The 17,508-nt window shown below is 44.9% G+C and overlaps 5 protein-coding genes across 5 annotated transcripts; 2 read left to right on the forward strand and 3 right to left on the reverse strand.

Annotated features, from left to right (window-relative positions):
- Window positions 1–6,385: 6,385 nt before the first annotated feature.
- On the reverse strand, window positions 6,386–7,563 carry M438DRAFT_339948 (uncharacterized protein; the record flags this gene model as incomplete). Its single annotated transcript, XM_029904272.1, has 2 exons — window positions 6,386–7,112; window positions 7,181–7,563. 2 exons carry the CDS (start codon window positions 7,561–7,563, stop codon window positions 6,386–6,388), a joined length of 1,110 nt encoding a protein of 369 aa, XP_029755367.1.
- Window positions 7,564–8,068: 505 nt separating this feature from the next.
- Window positions 8,069–12,004, reverse strand: M438DRAFT_339949 (uncharacterized protein; the record flags this gene model as incomplete). The annotated part of the gene is made up of 1 exon (XM_029904273.1): window positions 8,069–12,004. One exon carries the CDS (start codon window positions 12,002–12,004, stop codon window positions 8,069–8,071), a length of 3,936 nt encoding a protein of 1,311 aa, XP_029755368.1.
- Window positions 12,005–12,638: 634 nt separating this feature from the next.
- Window positions 12,639–13,869, reverse strand: M438DRAFT_349870 (microtubule/calcium-binding protein). The gene is made up of 4 exons (XM_029906492.1): window positions 13,802–13,869; window positions 13,552–13,663; window positions 13,141–13,491; window positions 12,639–13,088 (listed from the first exon to the last, which is right to left on the reverse strand). The coding sequence occupies exons 1-4, from the start codon at window positions 13,814–13,816 to the stop codon at window positions 13,057–13,059; spliced, it is 510 nt and encodes a 169-aa protein (XP_029755369.1). The 5' UTR covers window positions 13,817–13,869; the 3' UTR covers window positions 12,639–13,056.
- A 261-nt stretch (window positions 13,870–14,130) lies between these two features.
- M438DRAFT_349871 (ribosomal protein S8) lies at window positions 14,131–15,183 on the forward strand. The gene is made up of 3 exons (XM_029906493.1): window positions 14,131–14,155; window positions 14,379–14,570; window positions 14,820–15,183. Exons 2-3 carry the CDS (start codon window positions 14,438–14,440, stop codon window positions 15,077–15,079), a joined length of 393 nt encoding a protein of 130 aa, XP_029755370.1. The 5' UTR covers window positions 14,131–14,155; window positions 14,379–14,437; the 3' UTR covers window positions 15,080–15,183.
- A 311-nt stretch (window positions 15,184–15,494) lies between these two features.
- Window positions 15,495–17,110, forward strand: M438DRAFT_151431 (phosphoglycerate mutase-like protein). Its single transcript, XM_029898973.1, has 2 exons — window positions 15,495–15,761; window positions 16,019–17,110. The coding sequence occupies exons 1-2, from the start codon at window positions 15,726–15,728 to the stop codon at window positions 17,075–17,077; spliced, it is 1,095 nt and encodes a 364-aa protein (XP_029755371.1). The 5' UTR covers window positions 15,495–15,725; the 3' UTR covers window positions 17,078–17,110.
- The last annotated feature ends 398 nt before the right edge of the window (window positions 17,111–17,508 follow it).

Consider the following 17,508-nt stretch of genomic DNA (forward strand, 5'->3'; position numbering starts at 1 on the left):
TAACGCGGAAATGACGCGTCATTGACAGATAAGATAAGATCTACGGAATCTCGCGAGGCTGGTGACCTTGGCTTCAAGCTCATCCATGCATCAACAAATCTAAGAGATCTAATGATCGTAAAAAAAAAAAGCGAAAAAACTAAAGAGAAAAATCATCGAATTCATCGACTTTTATTACTTTATAAGCTAGAGTAGTGTCTCCTAGTAATTCCCTCAGATTTCTAGTAAAGCGCTATAGTATAGGGTTAAGATACTAGCTCTAAGAGGCTAAGGAGGCGTAAGAGGTAGAGGTATAGTAGGAAAGGGGAGGTTCGAATCGCTATTATAGGGTAGTAAGGATAGGTAGGATAAGGAGGATATAGTTATAAGGGATAAGGAACATATAGAAAAAAGAAAAAGAGATAGTAGATAGAGTAGCGTAAAAGATAGCCCTTAGAGATGCGACGTACATATTAATATAGACTCTAACTCGACGTTAGTAGAAGCGATACTAAGGAAGAGATCCTTACCTATAGCTATAAGAATAGCGACTAGAAGCGTAGAAAAAGAAGGGAGGAATACTAGCTACTAAACTAAGGGTAGCCCTATACCTAGTAGTAGTAGAAATAGCAATAATATAAGAGAGGTTATAATAAATAACATTATATAATAGCTATTAGATATATAAAGAATAGCTAGAGAAAGAGAATAGAAAGAATAGGAGGAAAAAGATAGGTATAGAGAGGAGATTAGATAACTATAGACAACTATTATAACGCTAGTCCTAGACATTAAGAGCCTATAAGAGGTAGCCCTAAACTAGGGCTCCCTCTAGTTATCGTCTCTATAGATAGAAATAACTGATTCCTACGTAAGTGTTATAGCTTAGGGAGTATAACTATTAAGCTAGGAAGTAGAGAGAACGCTAGTTAGGTCGCCTAGAATATTAGTGTCGTTTGACCTTTTAGAGTAGTTAAGCCTACTATAGTTACCCCTAGTATCTATAGGAACGTCGATTAGAAGCGTAATAAAAAAGTCTAAAAATGTATAAGAAGTAGATATAGTATTAGATATAAAAAACCTTAAGATAAATAGATATACTAGAATATAGCTTAGAATAAGAACTAAGAATCGAATTATCGCTACGATTAGATCTAACGAAGGGCTAGACATAGTCGTCCTTAACTAGTTTATAATTAGATATACAAATAAGGACGTCTACCTAGCGTACTTTAAGATTAATAAGGAAGTAGAGAAAGTAGTAAGAGCTTACGTAGACGAGTAGATACCTATATTCCTCGAAGGGGTAAGGCTTATCGAGTCTACCTAGTACCTAATTAAGGTAGATTTTATCCTAAAAATAGAAGCTATAGACTACTAGACTAGAGTAGTTAGTTAAGAAACGCGAGATACCTTTATAGAGGAAAACGAAGTAGAAGTTAAGATAATAAGATAGCTAGGTAGACTAAAGGAGTACGCTACCTATACATCTATAGTAGCTAAGCTAGTAATAAAAGAATAGGTAAAGAGACTACTCTAGAGATAAGTAGATAGCGAAGAAGTACAACTATTTAGCTATATAGTTATAGTCTTAACGTTCTACGACAATAGAGGACTAAGAGCCTATTATAACTACTACTAGTTTAGACATATATAGAAGGAATGTAAGAACACTACTAGATGCTTATAGTGCGTATAAGAAGGACATAATAGCTATAATGTAGGGGAGCCGAAGTATAGTAACTATAGAGGAAGTTACCTAGTAGGCTATAAGAAATGCCTAGAGTATAGGAAATAATAAGAAAGAGAGATTAACCTACGTCGCTATAATTAGTATACTAAACATTCTTTAAGCAAATTTGTATAGGAGCTTAGGAGTTTAGAATACTTTATATAACAACCCAAACATCTAGACTTTAATGCTATTCTTATATAAGAACTATACTATTAGGAAATTATAGGAAACCTTTAGATTACTAGAGCTGGACCTAACTTTAAAGTTATAAAACTAAAAACACTATAAAGAGAAAACTAGATATAGAGGATTTAATCGTATATATAGATTAACTAGAATAACAAATATACGTAACTTATAATAAATAGTAACGACATTACGGCAATCGTTATAAAACATAGGACCCGTAGCATATTATTAGTATCTATATATATCCTGTATATAGGCAATAGGTAAGAAGTTAACATATAAGAATTATATACCCGATTATAAGAGGTCTAGGAAGTAATTATAAGAGAGGGAGACTATAACGTAGAGTTAGAAGTCTTTATCGTAGGAGACTTTAACTAGCATAATACGATATAGGGAGGAAACAAGGTAGTATTAGGGATAAGATAAGGTAAAGGTAGTAGGATACTAGATTTCATTAAGGAAAATAACCTATAGCTACTTACATAAAGAGGAGTACTAATATAGGAACGTAATAGGTCGACATTAACGATTAACCTAACTATAGTTAGTAAAAGACTATTCGAGGACTAAGACGTCTATTAACTCCTTAAGAATGAATATAGCTTAGACTATAGGGCGATTTATATAGCTATAAACATAGGAGACACTATAGAGGACCTAATAACTCTACGATACCTATTATAGAAAGTAGACTAGAAAGCGATACGAGATAAGATAAGCTAATATCTTACTAATAACCTATTCCTAATAGATAATCTTAAAGTAATATAAGGCTACATTTAGGAAGTTACTTAGATAGCAATAGAATAGTATTACTTAAAGGCAAAACTATTAAAACATATAAAGAGATAGTAGTTAAATAAGTTAACCTATATAAGAAAAGAGTATACAAGGACTCGTAACCTAGTAAGATTAAGAAGGAGATAAGGCTAGTAAGATAACTACCTTAAGATCGTAGTAAAGCTAGTAAGGTATAACTTTTACTACGCGATTAAGAAACGTAAAAAGGAACATTAGATAGAGTTCCTTAGTAAATTAGCTAATATCTAGAAAGCAGCTTAATACCTTAACCTAAGTAAGAGATTAAGCTTTAGTAGGATTATATCTATTAAGGGACGAGGAGAGGAGGTTATTTAAGATAAAGCTAAAATTGCTAAGGAACTACTATATAGCTTCTTCCTAGAACTACCTATCCCCTAGAGACCTAAACATATAGGAGACACTATTATAGACTAGCTCTTTAGTAAAGTATTAATAATAGACGAGATTAAGAAGGCGCTATTCTCTATAAACCTAGATAAAGTAGTAGGAAGTAATAGCTTAACTACTAGAGTATAGAGAGAAGTCTAGCTAGTTTTGTAATAGCAAATCTATATACTCTTCTTAACCTCGCTTAGGTAAGGTAAACTACCATTATAATAGAAGGTAGTAAAGATTATTCTACTTAAGAAAGGGAATAAAGATAACTATACTCTTCCTAAGAACTATAGGCTAATATCTTTACTAGTAACGCTAGGAAAGATAATAGAAGCTATAATAGCTATATAGCTTATATACCTTACGGAGGCGTATAGACTCCTACCTAATAACTACTTTGGAGTAAGGAAGTAGAAATTAATAGTACTAGCTATTTCCTACCTTTAAGAAGCTATCTACGATACCTAGAGATATAAAAAGACCCTATTACTAGTTTTATTCGATGTTAAAGGAGCATATAATAATGTCGTAATAGGACCGCTTCTAGAGAGGATAAGATAAAGAAGAATTCTTAAAACTATAATTAGATAGGTTTAAGACTTCTACACTAATAGGAAGGTAAGCGTTATAGTTAACAGTTTTACGTCTAAGGTAGAGAACCTACCTTAATTAGGCTTACTATAGGGTTTACTACTTACCCTAATCCTATTCCTTTTCTTTAATATAGACCTAGTATAGACGGTAATTAAAGATAGAGTATCTATAGCATTTATTAATAACTATACTATATAGGTAGTTAGTAACTCTATAGAAAGAAACATAAGGATAATCTAGAGAGATATACTACTAAAACTAGAAAGATAGGAAAAGGAGAGTAGAGTAGTGTTCGAAGCTTCTAAAATAGCGTTTATCTACTTTATAAGGTATAACGATCTAATTAGAGATAGCGATATGCCTCTATGCTTTAAAGGAGACTAGATATAGCTAAGCTAGTCGATTAAAGTCCTAGGTGTAATCCTAGATTAAGGCCTTCGCTTTAAGGAACATCTAGTAGAAAAAGTAGAGAAAGCACTAAAAGTAGCATTAGCGCTTAAGAGACTATAAGGCTTAAACCTATCGACTATACGTTAGTTATTTATAGTAATAGTCGCACTAGTTATAGACTACGCGTCGCCGATCTAGTACCTTACGGTATTAGACAAAACGTTATTAGTGTTATATAGAGCCTAGAGAGTTATAGTATAAGCTATAGTAGGAGGATTTAGAACGCTAGGTCTCGATGTTACTATCTTAGAAGTAGGGATACTATCCCTACGTTAAAGACTATATAAGTAGACACTTAGGTTCTAGATCTCGATCTAGAAACTAGAAGCCTTATATATCTACGTAAAGCTTACTAAGACTAAGCCTATTAAGCGGTTTAACTTACCTCTCCGTAAAGTAGCTACGTTATTTAAGGTACTTTATGCAAATAGGGTAAATAAGATCCTAGCTATAGGGTATAAACTATAGAGTCTAAAGGCCTATATTTACATACTTAATAAGGAAGTAGCTAAACTCGTAATAGTAGAAGAACTAGAAATAATCGACTTCTATACAAACGGATCCGTCTATAATAGACGAGTAGGCGTAGGGATCTAGACATTAGTATAGGAAGCATTAAGAATAATAAGAAGAGCTAAAGAAACTAACGTCTACCTAATAGAGCTAGAAGCGATATAGATAGCCATTAAAGGAATACTATATAGGAATAATAGATTAGTAAAGATTAGGGTCTTTTCTAATAGCTAGAGTACCCTATAGAGTATCTAATCTATAAAGATTAACGACGGCATAGGCCTAGTTATAAAAATTAGGGAGAAGATCGCTAAAGCGACATTCTCTCTACATTAGGTCCTAGGTTATAAGGGAATTAGAGGTAATAAGAGGGTAAACGAGCTAGCTTAGAAGGCGATAGACGCTAACTCGGCTATGCCTAACCCTATAAACAACGTCCTAATCTTAGTAATATATGTAAGAGCAAAAGTCATGGATTTTAAGCTAAAGCATAAGGAGTTCTATAGCGTAATAATAGGTAAATATCTTTAGAAGATCGATAAGGCATTACCTAGAAAGCACACAACTAAGCTATATAACGCACTTAATAGGATAGTAGCTACTATACTAGTCTAACTAAGGACAAACATATTAAGACTAAATATGTACCTTAGTAGAATTAACATTATAGATATAGATAGGTATAAATGTAGAATAATAGAAATAGTACTATACTTCTTATTCTTATGCCTAAGATAGAAGGATAAAAGAGAGGCTATAAAAGTAGCACACAGTAGCAGATACTAGGATCTATCCTATGCGCTAGGAGGATACTTAATAGCCGAAAGAGATAGGAAGAAAGTTAATAGTAAGAAGGGTAAATAGTAGCTAGACTTAAACGTAGTTAAAGCTACTATTAAGTATGCTATTAAGATAGGAAGACTATAAAGATAAATATAAAGTAGTAAAAGGTAAGACAAACCCTATAGACTAACATAAGGTGCTCTCTATCTAACTAAAATAATATAACTGCTACCTTAATCTAACTACCTCTAAGTAGTATTAGGCTAATAAGGAAGAACACGATATAGGGAATCGCCCTTATAGAGGAGGCTTACACCCTCTAACACTTAAGGATAGGAAGTGTAGAGTTACTCTTTATAAGAGCATATTAGAGTACTAGGCGTTTACGATTAGTTTAAGGTCTAAGAGACCTTTACCCTCCTTATATAACTAAGACCGATGGTTGTAATTAGCTAGAAATCTTGTTAATTATGGATAGCTTATACCCCTTGCGGGGTAAATAGCTTGAGAAAATCAAATCAAATCAAATCAAATCAATCTAATGATCGTAAGCAAGGATGGTCACTTTGCCGGATGTTTAAGCAATTGAGAATCAATATTGCCGTTGGAAGTCACATTTGATTCGAGCGAAGAGATATAGTCATTGTGCACCTGTCTATAAAGTGTGTTATTTCATGTCTTCGTGTATTAATCGTAATAAATCGCAACATTGACCCGTACCCTGATTCTCTCAAGGTACGGCAGGTAGCACTAGACCTTACCACTCTTTGCGTAAACTCAAGGTTAGGGTCAACTTTTGTATCTCAACCTTCAACCGCCATGACTTCAAGTGCTGCTTCCTTCCTCTTGTATCCCAGAAGTATCATCTAGCCTCTTCCGCTCTTTCCTCTTGTATTCCAGAAGTCATTCATGCATAACATACTGGACCGCATCTTTCTGAGCTCATTCATCCAAAGCATCAAGGACGGCAGCTCTCTTGTCATGAGCCTTCTGCTCAATGATCTGGCTCAACATGATGTGAAACTCCTCAGGAATATTGTCGCGGTCAAGGTTGATCAAATGGTCTTCGTCCATCTCCTCCAACTTGGCCTTCCAAACTGCGGTGTAAAGCTCATCACCCCATGCTTCTCTGACCTCAGGGTCGTCAAACATCGCTCTGAGTTCTGCGTATGAATTGTGTGTAAGTTGTTCCTCAGGCTCCAGGTCTTGCTCGTGAAGGTCGTCCTCGTCGGCACTCCCGTTGTTGTTGTGGTTGAGATGAGGGTTGTTGTCGTGGTCATTTTGCGCCTTGCGGTTGGCTTCGGATATCTGGACAAGAAGCCGCTTGTAGTCGTCCAGGTCTTCAGCTCCAGCTCCGACTCTGAGGCCAACCTGAGCAGCAATGGACAGCGTCTGACGTTGAGCGAGTGTGAGCCTGGTGCAAAGGACCAAGTTTCTCAGGTCGCTTATCTTGTACTTGCCATCTGCGGACTCCATAATCTTGATCTCCTCCTTGAAATTGTCCTGCAACTCTTCGAAGTCGCGGTCTGACTTCGTGGGCTTACGGCGGAAGAGGTGGATAACAAGACGATTGCCCTCGACCACGCCATGGTAAGGATGAGGCTTCAACGAGTCCTCCTGGAAAAACAAGACCTTGTGCTGCACATTGCAGAACCGCTCGCGGAGTCCTCTCCCGTGAACGGGTAGTCTGCCTCGCAATCCTTCAACTCCAAGCTCCAAAAAAGCATAGGGCCATACCCGGTGGTCCCGGACGGGTCACAGATAGTACCGAATAACTCGCACCAGTGATGATAGGTCTGAGTGACTTCGAGATTGGCCTCTACCAGGGTAAAGGGGACGAAGTACTGGTACCTGGTGGCAGCGGCGGTGGGATTCTTGACAGGAACATTGAATCCCAGACTTTCAATGACTGACTTGTCGGATTCAGAGAGCCATGGAAGATGTTCGGCCTCTGGCACAGTGTCGAGGATTTTGTTCTGCTCTGCCGGTTCCGAAGATGAGAAGCGTGCTGGTTGGAGTATCTTGACTCTCTTGGTCGATGGCTCCAAGGTCGAATTGTTATTCTCTGGCTCAGGACGCTGGCGTTTGTTGGGCGAAGGTGTAGGTTGCAGTTGATCCATGATCGGACCGTTGTCTCCCACTAAGGAGGTGAGTGCGGAACAGAAGCGGGTTGGGTATGGGCTGAAGTCAACCTTCGAAGACGGGAACTCGAGGTCGAACTTTGAGGTCGGATGTTGAGAATCGAGGTCGAACTTTGAGGTTGGACGTTGAACCTCGAGGAATCACGTATCAGGTCGAACTTGTCTCAGCTATCAGAGTGAGATATAGAGGAGAGGAGGTGTCTAGAAGATTGATCCCTAAGTAGTTGAAGATTAGGCGAATTTGAGATGTGAAAGCGGAGGTGAACGAATCTTGACTGGGTTGCCGCGCACACTTTCGAAAAAAATCCCAATATCTTGATGGGAGCATCCTTGTGGTCATCGAGTCATTGGGGTCGTCGTCCAGTACGGAATCACGCCGTGATGTGGCATATCTCCCAAAATCGCAGTCTCGTCGTACTCGCAGTACACCAAGGGCAGAGAGCCAGATCAACATAGTTCGAATCTCCAAAAGACACGATGTTCATCAACCAGGAGCCTCAAAGAACTCTTCTTCGCTCGACTCTGAAGACTCAGTGATAGGCAATGGCGCTTGACGCTTGTTGATGGTCTTCTTCTCCTTGCGAGGCTTGTACGTCGCATAAAGTGTATCAATGACAACCCTGCTGCCAGGTGAAGCCATGGCTTTGATGTAGCATAGCTCTTTGCCCGCGACCAAGAAAGCTAACGTCAATCTGTTTCGGTGCTTATCCAAGTAGAAGGCTGATGCTTTGACGAGCTCCCAGGTGTTTGGCGAGTTCGGCGTCGTCCGTTTGAGCCATTCCTGGACGACACGATCTTCGGTGTGGATGGGCTGGATTGCCGTGTATGCTTCAAGGACACGACTAGCCTGTAGAGCATACAGCTCTTTCGTCATCTTCTCTGCGGAGTTGCCGATGGAATTGACTTTGGCCAGATCGGCGTTCATCCGTCTGAGGACATCGACAACGATTGGATCAATGTCTGCTTTTCTGTCACTGTATGGCTTGACCAAGTCCTCGTCATGGCTATCTGCATCGGCAAGCTTGACTTGGCAATCTTTGTTGAGTTGCTCGATTCGAGGGTTCACAACTTCGAACAGTAGGTAATCGATGATATGTCTGAGGTTTGGTTCCAAGCGACCATCGTTACTGTCCGCTGCAGACTGCATCCAAGACTCGTAAGCTGGTTTGTACAGGCTTCCTTTGATTCCAAGCTTCTTTCTGACAAAGTTGTTGAAAGCAGTGAGGGTGAGAGTGTACCCGTTCTTCGCGGAATCGATGACCAGATCGTGCAAGCCAGCCAAGTCTTCCACCTTCTTCGACGAGATGGAGTTCTCTTTGTACGCAAGTTTCCCATGGAGCTTGGTAGCTTTGCCCAACAAATCTTCTTGCAACTTGAATTTGAAGCTCTCAGAAAGCCATCTGTCAACGTTGTTATCACTGCCGAGGACTTCCGCCAACTTTCTCGTGTCCTTCTTGATGCCATAGTATTCCAGCTTTGGCTCGTCAAGCGGAGCAGGGGCATTCCTGAAATCGGTCGTCAATCTCTGATCCCAACAAAGCCAGAAGGTATCACCATCGTAGTCACCACCTTGCAATTTGTGAGCAAGCGGTACACATCCTTTCGAGGGAAAGACGACAATGTCGGTCAAATGGCTAAGCTCTTCTTTGTAAACAGCTTTGACCTTCTGAATATCGGAGCATCGGAGTGAGGGATGTCTTGCAACTAATACCTCACCCTTCAAATGAGACCAGACTTCTCCAGATGCTTCATCGCGGAAAGTCTCCGAGAAGGCCATGTGAATCTCACCTGGTTTCAAGCACCCTGTCGGATCCGCGACACCAAGAGCCATGGCGGATTTGCCAAGGTGAATTTTGAGCTTCGAGCGTACCGAGGCGAGCCAAAGTTTTGTGACCTGTTGGATACACATAGCAAGGTACTGGCTTGTGATTGGGTTGAAACCAGATTCGAGGAGCAAGATGGACTTCTCTACCCAGTCAGACGGGAAGTTGCCAGCCTCTCTGATGCCAAGATTGCGGTTGATCTCCTCCATGCCACTGAATTCTGAGTTCAGCCAGCGCCGCAAGCTGATTGGGTCGTTCAATGATTCCAAGAAGGCCGTAAAGTCCATTTCCAGCTGGGTCTCGATGACCTGCTGTAAGGTGTCACGAGAGACGTGCCGGTTTTGCAAGATGGGAATGAAGTCCAGATTGAGCGTTGATGGCTTTGGCGTGCTTGTATATTTGACCAACTCGAACGACCAACGATTGGGCTCACAATTGCTTGTCAAGTCTTCATCTCGCGGCGTAACTTTTCGTTGACTGTCAGTCATGTGAATCCATCTCTTCCGATGTTTCTGATCTGTCGTGTCGTAGGGTGCGCTTATCATCCAAACACCCTTGCAACCATTGATACGACCCTGGAAAGCGACAGGACGTACTCCTTTGATGCCAAGGTTCTCGCAAAGCTCCTTCGCTGCACCGACTGAGATCAATGAGCAGCCATCATTCATGACAGCCTTCTCGTCCAGAAAACCGCAACGATACTCAAACTTCATGCGGCGATCGTTGAACTCCTCACTTTCTGTGGCGCCGTCTGCGAAGGTATCCTTGATGTATTTGACCTCCTTGTGGGTGAAGTCGACCGTAGGAATGGTCTGCGAGAGGAACAGGTCTAGTCGAGCGTATGCTTTACAGAATCCTTGATGGCCGTTCTTAGCAAACGGAATAGCCCAGTTCAGCATTTCCTCAATACTGATTTTCTTCAGGCGAGGGCCGTCAACAGCAAACAATACAAGGCGGTGGCTCGGCAAATTGTCCTTGTTGTGCTTCTTCTTGATATCCTGAATGTGAAAGATACGCCATGTACGACCAAGAAACTCTTTCTCCGTGCACATCCACTCTTGGAATCGTGCCTTGAGAAGGCTTTCTTGACCCTTGAGATGAATGCCCTTGAAAGTGTGAATTTGTGGCACTTGGACATACAAGAAACGGCTGGAGCCAAACTGTCTCTGCAAGCGAGAGGCTCTCTCACACTTGAGTGGTTGTAAGGATAGGGTCAACAGTTTGTCTGCAGAAGCGCTCGAGTTGAAGTTGAGATTGGCTTTGAGGATGACATTGGCTGATTGCGATGGGTCTGTCAAAGCTTCCCAGACTGAAGTAGGCGTTCGTTGGAACTGCAAACCAGCCGGAACTTTGCTGTTCAACTCGTCCTCGTGGCTGTAGTACTGGAAGGGTCTTTCAGCAGCGGTTGCGAGACGGTAGCTGTCCCAAAGATGATGGAATGATGAATGATTGACTTCGGTAGCCACAAAAGAGCCAAAGAGGCCGTCAGAAGGCAGTGTCCGAACGAGTCTATGCTCAAGTGATTTTGCCATAGATGTGGAGTTGGTCTTCGAAGTCGGCGCCTTGAAAGCTGCAGAGTGTTCGGCTTGCAGCTGCACGTTTGCTGCGGTCGTATGGCTGTCGGTCGCTGAAAGTGGTGGGCGGGTGTTGATTGAACGTTCGAGCGAGACTTGAGGTTTGACAAGCGAATTCTCCAGCTCATTCGAGTCTGTTTGCGCATGTGAAGGTTGTTCAAAGCTAGTCATGATCTGTTCGACTTGTGACAGGTCCAGATCTCCTCCGTAGTCGGCGCTCGAGGAGTCCCATGGCTCGTCAGTCTCGTCAAACGAAGTAGCGACGGTCGTGGCGAAACTGAGGTTCTCCGCCCCAGCGACGACAGAGGCAGCGTTGGTTTGATTTGATGAAGTGAAGCTAGGATTGGACGGACTGATCTTGTATGAGAAATGATCATCAATGTGCGGCTGCTGTCGCCGCTGCTTCTGGGGGCGCACATACTGTGGAGAGTTGAAGAGATCTTGGTTCGAAAGGCGCTTGGTCCCTCTACTGACAGGCTCGGCGTCGAAGACAAAGGACTGATTGACTGGCAGCAGCTTATCCTTGGAGGGTTGATAATCAACTTCGGATGTTTTGACCTGATTCAACTTGGAGCTCTTCTTGATGGTCGGGATGAGTTTGGTCTGTGTCAATGAAAGCTTTGGTGCGGGTTTCTTGAATTCCGGCTGCAGCTGCAGCTTATCCACCTGTGGTTTATTCTTCTCCAGATATGCTGCATCTCGAGTCCGGGTATAGAAGGTTTCGAGCGCATTGGGTCCAATACTATTGTTTCGCTTGTCCCTGCGAAACTGGTTGAAGACCTCGTGCATCTCAACTCGGTTCCGGAAGAATAGAAAGCTGATATGATCAACGCACCTTTCGGCGTATCCATCTGGACGCTTGCTCGGTGAGCTCGTGCCAATACGAGGTCTCAAAGGAAGCCCGAACTCCTGAGCAATGGTTTCGATGATAATGTTGATCTCCTTGCTTGCTTGTCCTCGGGGAGTGGTCGGCGCAGGTGAGCCGCCGTTGGACCTGAAACTGACAGGGTCCAAGGCAGCCATTGCGAGGAATAATGAGAAGAATGATTTTGGAGTTTCAATGCATCGTGAAATTGTCTTTCATTGAACTCAAGACCAATAGAATGTCTGCAGCAACTCGTCGACGATGATAATGGTATGGCACAAAAGGAGGTGCCTCAGGACTGAGTGAGACAGAACTGTGTTTGGCGGTCTGTCGGTCCGTGCCGCACTTAAGCGCCCAAGTCATGTTGACCAATCACAGCCGGGATTCTCTGCTGGAGCGGTAATTTCGTCAAGGCTATCACCCTGCTCCAATTGGTTGAGCATTGATATGTCTGCAAAGAGAGAGCAAAATGATTATCCTGCACAATCAACCTCATCGAGACTTCTCCCAATCTGTCAGGAAAGAAGTTGTAAGTGGAGGAAGCCACGGTGGTTGAGGAAAAGAGATCCAAACAATCAAGCTTCAAGATGAAGATCGTGTTAACAAGGAACATCGAAATTTACACCACGAAAGCCGTGAAGCCTACAACAAAACATCAGAGCATGGCAAGAGCGCTGTATATGATCACCGACAATACCGTCATGCGATGCGACTACCACTCAACGAGTCAAGAGGTAAAAAGCACTACTCCTGAATGTGATGTCGACTGTCATGAAGTTGGTACGAGTGACATGCAGAATATTTTGATGAGTAGAGCTACTCACGCCTGGCAGTCACGACAAGTACAAAGTCATCTCGCAATGTAACAATCATTTCGCAAGGCATCCGGGCAGCCAATATGGTATGTATTTGGGCAAGGTCCATCTTCTCTACGTGAACTCAGGAACGTGGAGTTCACAAGAGGCGTCTCACCAGAGATGCCTACCTTGGGTACTGACTACAGAGGACAGGGCCGAGGCCACGTCAAGTGAGAACAGAAGCACCTTGATGGTCGGTCATCACACTGTGGGACGGAGAAGCTGGAGAAAAGTTGGATTTTGCAAAGGGGTAGAGCGTGCTTGTGTTGGCTCGTGGATATCATAAGAAAGCGCGTCATTGATAGAAGACAACCCAGCAGATATGCAACCAGCTTGCCTGTTCCTTAACGACTCTAAACCTTCATCTCGGACATACCGTGCTTCCCTATGATATGTCAGTACTCGCTTCCTTTCTCCTTTCTCTCTTCTTCGCTTACAGAATACACAATACGGGGTGTCATCCGCGCGGTAGTTAAGGAGGACGACCATGCCATCGGTGTCCATGGACTCGCCGGTGTAGAAGTCGTACTTGAATTTCTTGAAGGTGTCTGAAGATACGTAGCTCTTGACACCAGTCTCGAACTCCTTGATCTCGTCCTCAGAGGCGTCTCTGGACTTCATGTGCTCCTTGACCTTCTTGATGTACTGCTTGAGGAAGGCCATGTAAGTCTTCTTGTCGAAGAAGGTTGGCTGAAGGCGGAAAGAGTGGACAACGTCGATGGCGGTTGAGGCGGTGTCATCAGTACCCTCGTCACCACCATCCTCAGCAGAGGGGTTGGCACCGATGTCTGCAAAAGGTCTTGTTAGTGCCTGTGGCAAGGCTGTTGTCAGGAAGGAAGCTGGCGTACCGATGTTGTCGTTGCCGACGGTGATACGGGCGCAGTCGACCTCGTAGACGGCGCCGTCGACGAGCTTGAGGTCGAAAGAGTCCGAGATCATCTCGTCGCCGCTGATGACATCCTGCAAGTCGAGTCAGCGCTCAGTTCGGGATTCCATCAAGAGGGGTTGAGCTGTCAAAGGGCACGGGCGAGTCGAGTGGAGCAAGTGAGAGATGGGCACTCGGGTCGCGGGTCCTTTGCAGCAGTCGGAGAGGCGCACCTTGAAGATAAGCATATTGGCGGTGGTTGGGTGTGTATTTGGTTGGTGAAGGCAAAGGAGAAGTAGCTGGACAGGAAAAAGATTGCTGTGCGCTCGGGGGTGGGGTGCCAAGGGTGCTTTTGTTCCCTCGTTCCTTCCTTCCTTTCCGTCTTTCTGCGGAGAGAGCGAGAAAACTGGCGTCTGGCCTCTTGACGCTGCGCCCGATCGGGAAAGCGCGGCGCTTGGGCCCCCACAGCGCCTGTGCCGGCCGAATTTGCTGCCAAGACTTGGGAATGCGTTGCAAAATCTTCGACTCTTTGCTTTGCGCAGCGCTTCGCTCGTTTCTTCCCATCCATCCCGCCGCCAATCCGTGAGGTAAGTCGTCGCAGCAAGCCATGCTGTTTCACTGCAGCATTCGAGTGCCCTTCAGGTAGCCCGGACTGGCGCATCACTTCTCCTTCACCAGGACACAAGTGACACCGTCAGCCTGACATGGACGAGCTGAAGAACCCTTCTGGTCGCATTCCCACTCTGCGCATCCCGAAGGGCACTCTTTGCGCTCACGGCTCCCGAGGGCTAACACACGTCTTCGCATCAGCAGATACCTCCTACCGCCTACACCTCGCCGTTTGAGAATCTCGCCCGACAACCGCAACAATGGTCAAGACTTCCGTCCTCAACGATGCCCTCAACGCCATCAACAACGCCGAGAAGAGCGGCAAGCGCCAGGTCCTGATCCGCCCTTCGTCCAAGGTCATTGTCAAGTTCCTCTCTGTCATGCAGAAGCACGGTAAGCCTTTACTACAAGCCCACATCTCGAGCCACGTCCGAAGCAGAAAGAGGAGGATGCAGCAGCAGCATACATAGCACACAACACACCCGGGTTGATAACTAGGTGAACGGTCTCAATCACCCACGGCCTTTGCCCTTTAAGTATCCGGGAGATCAACGTCGAGGAACTTACACGGCTTCGGACTGCTCAATGATGTTTTGCTGTTTATTTTCTCCCAACAAGTCACTGATCTTTTTGTCTTCACAGGCTACATTGGCGAGTTCGAGGAGGTCGATGACCACCGCAACGGCAAGATTGTTGTCCAGCTCAACGGCCGCCTCAACAAGACCGGTGTCATCTCCCCCCGCTACAACGTCCAGCTCCGCGACATGGAGAAGTGGGTTGTCAAGCTCCTTCCCTCTCGTCAGTTCGGTTACATCGTCCTGACCACCTCGGCCGGTATCATGGACCACGAGGAGGCCCGCCGCAAGCACGTTGCCGGCAAGATCATTGGTTTCTTCTACTAGACGTCTGTCTGGAGAGGAGCTGCCACGGGTTGAGCAGGTCACGACAAAAGCACCAAAAGTTACGGCATGCGTCTTCGTTCTAGATAGCACTTTGAGCATTTCAATCAAGAGCCACGACGCTTGTCTACCATGTTCTTTTTCATCAACTCTTGTGCATTCTGTTCGTGACATTACGTGATTCATCTCTCTGCCTCTTTGAACATGTGCAGCACCTATCTACGACCTTCTGTATTTGCCATCAAGAATCTCGTGAACTCATCAAGCGGTGTGCAAACTCATGTCTTTCATGTCTTGCAGTGTTTTCTCATGCAGGCTGCCATTGAGGTCCAGCAAGCTTCATGCGGCTTCTTTGGCCTTCACCGTCAAGCAGCACTTTCTTTGTCCAAAATCGTTTGCTCAACTTTGCTTCCATGACTTTCTTCTTCTCTTCGTCTTCTGAAGATACAAAAGCTCGACCAGGCTGGCTACAAGCTGATCGATCTGCCACCAGCTACCTACTTTTCTGACTTTTCGCACGGTCGTTCCTTCTCACAAACGCCGCTGACGCAGCCGCCAAAACTTCCACTCAGCAACTCGACGACACCCTCGTGGACAACAACATCGTCTTCCAGACTTTGACTTTTCCCATCAAATAGCTGCCTTCATCATGGTTCTTGAGACCATCTACGTTACCAGACATGGCGTAAGTTTCCTTTTCATCCTTTCTCATTCACAGCCTGCGGGCCAGATGTGTCATGAACGCCCAGCGCACTTTCCTTTTCTCATCAGCACAAAGAAAGAGCAGTGCGCAAACAGACGTGAAGCGTCGTGTTTCATTTGGCAGGTGCTTTTAGTTTTTCGCCCGTCGTTGCAGAAAGAAGTCGCGGCGTTTGTGATGATATTTCCTTGCACTATCCACATCGTTCGTGCTTGAAGGAGGCATACTGACCATGATATCAGTTCCGCTCTAACTGGGTGGTTGACCCGACTACTGGAACATACACAAGCAACCTCCCCACACCTACTGGCATCGCTTCGGATCCGGCACTGGCAGCTCATGGAGTCAACCAATCCAAGGAACTGGCCGAGCACATTGCGACACTGGATCCTCCCGTGGATGTCATCTACAGCTCTCCTTTCTACCGCTGCTTGCAGACTCTGAAGCCCACAGTCGAGAAGCTCAACGGTAGCCGCTCCGAAGACAAGAAGCTGCAAGTCCATGTCGAAAACGGCGTCGGAGAGTTCTACGGTCTTGCCCGCTTCGATCACCCGTCACCTGCTACTCTGGACGTTCTTGCCAAACACTTCCCCGGTGGTCTCGCCGAGGCCTACATTCCTGTCATCCGCCCCAGCGTCAACGGCGAAAGCTTGACTTCCCTTCACGACCGCATCGCCTACGCCCTCTATCACGTCATCCAGAAGCTCGACCAAGACCCCAACGGCCCCAAGACGCTACTCATCTGCACACACGCCGCCAGCATGATCTGTATTGGTCGTGCTCTGACCGGGCGTATGCCTGAAGATCCCAGCGAGGAAGACTTCAAGTGCTTCACCTGCTCCTTGTCAAAGTTCACACGCCGCAACATGCCCGAAGCACCTGTGGAGAAGCAACACATCTGGACACTGGACGAGCCCGAGAACATACCCTTCGTCGACTGGAGAGGCAAGGGTGTCAAGGGTGGTTGGGACTGCGAAGTCAATGGTGACTGCTCGTTCCTGGACAAGGGCGAAGAGCGTGGCTGGTATGATATTTCTCCTTTGTCTTTTCCTTTTTCATCTATGCAACGTCTCACTCCCTTCTTTCCCAAACTCCCCCTCTTCTGCACCTCCCACCCCCGTCCAAGCTTTACAAGGTTTGAAAGAGGATACTATCCCCAACTAGGAACTGGTGGTTCGAGCCCGGTCTGGAGTACTTGGCCCCCAAAGTCACTGTTGCAACATACGGTGCCGGCGGTAGCCACATTGTCTAAGCTCCAAGCCCACACGTCTGGCCAGCTACCACAACGACACTCGGCATAACGCTCTGCTTTTGGCTTGCATCGAGCAATAAGTCCACCCTGCGTTCCTCACATTCTGCGCACAACTCAACATGCTTTCACGACCTCACGATAAACATGCAAAAACATGAGCAAAATGACGAAACACAACAAAAAGACACGCAAGCTTACCATTTCCCTTTCACACAACAGGGCTTTCTCCACCGACGAATCCTTCCTACGAGACCCCAACGCATACAACGACAAGATCAACGAAGGCGCAAAAGACGGAGAGGGCATTCTCAAGCCAGGGTTCAGGCTATGAGCTGCTCATTTGGGAAAAAGGTAATGGATCACAAGGCACATGGCTCAGATAGACAATTGTCTTTCATGCCTCGCTCACGGCGACGAGGCTTGCTTTTGGTTTGCAACAGGTTTGCATAGCGCGCTGCCTTTTCCGGTATGCCGCTGATT

The sequence above is a fragment of the Aureobasidium pullulans genome (assembly GCF_000721785.1).
Source record: "Aureobasidium pullulans EXF-150 unplaced genomic scaffold scaffold_35, whole genome shotgun sequence".
Classification (NCBI taxonomy): domain Eukaryota; kingdom Fungi; phylum Ascomycota; class Dothideomycetes; order Dothideales; family Saccotheciaceae; genus Aureobasidium; species Aureobasidium pullulans.

Excerpts from the sequence above, each read along its gene's own strand:
- M438DRAFT_151431 (XM_029898973.1), top strand. The coding sequence starts at position 15,726 with ATGGTTCTTGAGACCATCTACGTTACCAGACATGGC. Across the intron at positions 15,762-16,018 it reads TCTACGTTACCAGACATGGC|TTCCGCTCTAACTGGGTGGT; the intron begins GTAAGTTTCCTT and ends CCATGATATCAG.
- M438DRAFT_349871 (XM_029906493.1), top strand. The coding sequence starts at position 14,438 with ATGGTCAAGACTTCCGTCCTCAACGATGCCCTCAACGCCATCAACAAC. Across the intron at positions 14,571-14,819 it reads CTCTGTCATGCAGAAGCACG|GCTACATTGGCGAGTTCGAG; the intron begins GTAAGCCTTTAC and ends TTGTCTTCACAG.
- M438DRAFT_349870 (XM_029906492.1), bottom strand. Across the intron at positions 13,492-13,551 it reads CGTCGGCAACGACAACATCG|ACATCGGTGCCAACCCCTCT; the intron begins GTACGCCAGCTT and ends GACCTTTTGCAG. Across the intron at positions 13,089-13,140 it reads CACCCCGTATTGTGTATTCT|GGAAGCACGGTATGTCCGAG; the intron begins GTAAGCGAAGAA and ends GACATATCATAG.